We start from the raw sequence: 3200 nt of genomic DNA, 5'->3' as shown, positions 1-3200 counted from the left end.
TTGTTCGAGAGCGCCGTCTTCTCGGACGACTTCCCCGACAAGATCGACGGGGCCGCCGGCGCTCGGTGGCGCAAGATAAGAACTGCCACGGCTGACAATGTTGACTGCTTTGCGGCCGGCGGCGGCGGCGGAATCAAGCCAGCTCGATCAACTAGTTGACATGATCATCAAGGCGATTCAAAGCTCCAGAAATCAGAAATTAATATACCCCCATGCAGCTTTATGATTTGAGAATGTGAGATGATCCCCATATATATATATATGTACGAAGATACTTGCAGCAAAGATGCAGATTAAAAGATGCTATTTTGTCTTAGTTTTGTTTACCAAAGACTCGGATCAACTGAACAAAGACAATATTGATCCGGCAGGACTAATTAAGAAAGGGTCCTTCCCCTACCTCCAAAGCCAACGGAAAGAACAAGAAGAACGATGCGGTTGTCATCTACAAGTAGGCCTGTCCCGCCGTAGTTGTCGCATTGCGGCCGCCGGCGGCGGACGACGACGACGGCGGCATGAACGCCAGCGCCAGCAGCAGCACCAGCATCGCCACCGGCACCAGCATCAGCATCGACGGCGGCGGGGGCAGCGGCGGCAGGACGAGCGGGAGGATCACCAGCGACGCCGTCACGCACACCAGCAGGAGGAACGACTCCACCGAGAAGTACCTGCCGATGATGCCGCCGCTGGCCACCGCCGCCTCAGCCTCCCTGATGCCGCTCCCGCAGCGCGCTCTCTGATCGGTCGCGGGCGGCGACGACGACGGCCTGCTCCCGCCGCCGCCGGCGGCGGCTTTACCTCTTCCGTTCTCCATGTCGCTGCTGCTCGCCACAGCGCCGGACGATGCCAAATCGCTCTTAGGCTTGTCACCGATCAGCTCTTGGATTTCCTCCGGGGACTCGTCGGCACCATTTCTTGGGCTCAGGAAGTACATGAGCTAGCTGAGTTACTCAGGTAGTATCACACTGCTAGCTAGAGCTTAGAACTGAAGCTTTCATAGCTCGATGTTTTTTTTTCTTCTGAATATCAGATATTCAGATCAGATCTAGCTAGCAATCTGCAAAGAAAAATGATGGATTGAATCAGCCATAAGCATGTGAGTGAAGCTAGCGATCGAAACTGATAAGTGACAATCACTTAATCAGTTCCATGCGTAAGCTTTACGTCGTACATACAGGCCCCATTACATTTTGTTACATTAAAGTTGGGAAATGATAAAGCCGGCCACAGGGAAAGGCAGGGCCGGAGGAGGACATCACAAGGGAGACAAGTGCGATTATTCCTTGTCTTTTCAGAAAAAAAAGGGCCCTGCCCAGCTAGCTCGCCAACTAATTCGCAGAACTAGTGATAAATTATTTTAGAACGAAGGGAAAAAATCCATGATTAACCAAAGTATCACTTTATATACCATTCAGATTTTAACAGGATCAGAGACAACCAGCAAATTAAACTGATATGCACCTGTACATCTCACATCTGAACTAGCGATACCAGATGATCACATTCAGACACGCACACGGATCATATATGAACATCTATGAACACTACTATACCTGGTGATATCGAGACGGATGCAGCATGCAGCAGCCAGCAGCACCACAGGTCGATCGATCACCACCTCTCTCTTCAATTCAGGCCCATGCATGGATGCGTCGTTCGATCTCTAGCTGCTTTTCATCGTGCTCATCTCTCAGCTTGACAGCTAGCCAGATACAGAGATCGGTCAGTCGTCAGAGGAGGAAAGAAAAAATGGAGAGAGAGTTGGAAGCTAGTCTAGCAAGCAAGAAGAAGGCAAGGAAGCAAGCCAGGGAGGAGGTGGCGGATGCAGTGCATCTGGCGCGGTTGGTCGTCGCCTGCCATGCAAGTGGAGGCAGGCGAGGCGATGGTGGTGGGCGGGGAATATTATAAGCTCCTGGGAAGCCTTGCCAAGGCAGCGACAGCCGAGGAGGGGAGCGGGTTCGTCTCCCCTGGTCAGGCAGGCCGGCGTCCCTCGTCGATCTCTTTTGGCCGTTTGTTTCTTCTCCTACGTTAAGAAGGCATCATCTATTATAATAACATCATCTCGTTATAGTAACTGACACGTGAACAAGAGTCGTATATCTAATGACTGAAATGACACTGGCATAATAACTGAGGACGTGCTATTATATGCAGACATGGATGGACGGCCATCTCGACCTGTCACTCCGTCGATCAGCATGCACACAGCATGTACAGATGTCATGTACAATACTCGATCGATCGGTCCAGTCGGTCAGGCGGCGGGGATGATCCATCCAGCCGGAAACGATTGGCGGATGTACTTGTTGTTTTTCAAATTTGCGCTGTAAGTTCTGTTTTGTTTTAAAATACGGAAATTTGGTTTTAAATTTGAGCTATAGGGCTGTACTTATTATAAGATGGATGTAGTCTATACTAGGTAATAGTGTCACCGTTTCAAGAGCATAGAGCTGATTAGATTATTCTCAATACTCATAGGTACTCCCTCAGTCCCATATTATAGGGGATTTTGACTTTCTATTTACAATCTTTGACTACTCATCTTATTCAAAAAATTTTGAAAATATTATTTATTTTTATTATTATTTTCTTTATTATTAAAAGTAGTTTAAGTATTACTTATAAATTTTTATATTTGCACTAAATTTTTGAATAAGACGAATGATCAAAAGCTATAAGTGAATAGTCAAAATCCTCTATATTATGGGACGGAGACAGTAGCAGACAGGGACGGAGCTAGAACAAAACAAAGGGGTGACACTCGCTTGTTTTATTAATGTTTTGAACTAAGTTTAGACCGTATCGTGTTTTTGAAAATGAGTTTGGAGTAAGAGAGTCGTATATACGATAAAAATAGATGAACTTTAATTAAAAAATATTCTAGATCAAGTTCCTAATACCATCTAAGTACCTTGTATATAGCATTGAAACCTGATACCATCTTAGTAATCTCTCCCTTTGAAATATAATTAAAAGAGAAATTTTATAATCTTTAAGTAGCTATCGAGATGTATCATATTTTAAAATATAAAAATTGGTACCTTTTATACCTAACATGTGTGACTAGGGAATATATTTATGGATGTACATGTAAGTGTAGTGTTCGTACATTGTGGTGTGTATGTGTGCTTATGCGTCTTCAGTGATAATAAAGAAAAGGGATAATATTTGTTAAACGTTTGATCTATAGCAGCTCCCCC

The 3200-nt window shown here is 45.4% G+C and overlaps 1 protein-coding gene across 1 annotated transcript; it reads right to left on the bottom strand.

Moving 5' to 3' along the window:
• Window positions 1–213: 213 nt before the first annotated feature.
• LOC102708434 (protein AUXIN-REGULATED GENE INVOLVED IN ORGAN SIZE-like) lies at window positions 214–1859 on the bottom strand. The gene is made up of 2 exons (XM_006653386.3): window positions 1554–1859; window positions 214–1057 (listed from the first exon to the last, which is right to left on the bottom strand). The coding sequence occupies exon 2, from the start codon at window positions 932–934 to the stop codon at window positions 446–448; it is 489 nt and encodes a 162-aa protein (XP_006653449.2). The 5' UTR covers window positions 935–1057; window positions 1554–1859; the 3' UTR covers window positions 214–445.
• Window positions 1860–3200: the final 1341 nt, after the last annotated feature.

This window comes from Oryza brachyantha, chromosome 4, assembly GCF_000231095.2.
Source record: "Oryza brachyantha chromosome 4, ObraRS2, whole genome shotgun sequence".
NCBI lineage: Eukaryota > Viridiplantae > Streptophyta > Magnoliopsida > Poales > Poaceae > Oryza > Oryza brachyantha.
Note: the sequence above shows the minus strand (reverse complement) of the source record. Positions and strands in the feature narration are given on the sequence as shown.

Excerpts from the sequence above, each read along its gene's own strand:
- LOC102708434 (XM_006653386.3), bottom strand. The coding sequence starts at position 934 with ATGTACTTCCTGAGCCCAAGAAATGGTGCCGACGAGTCCCCGGAGGAA.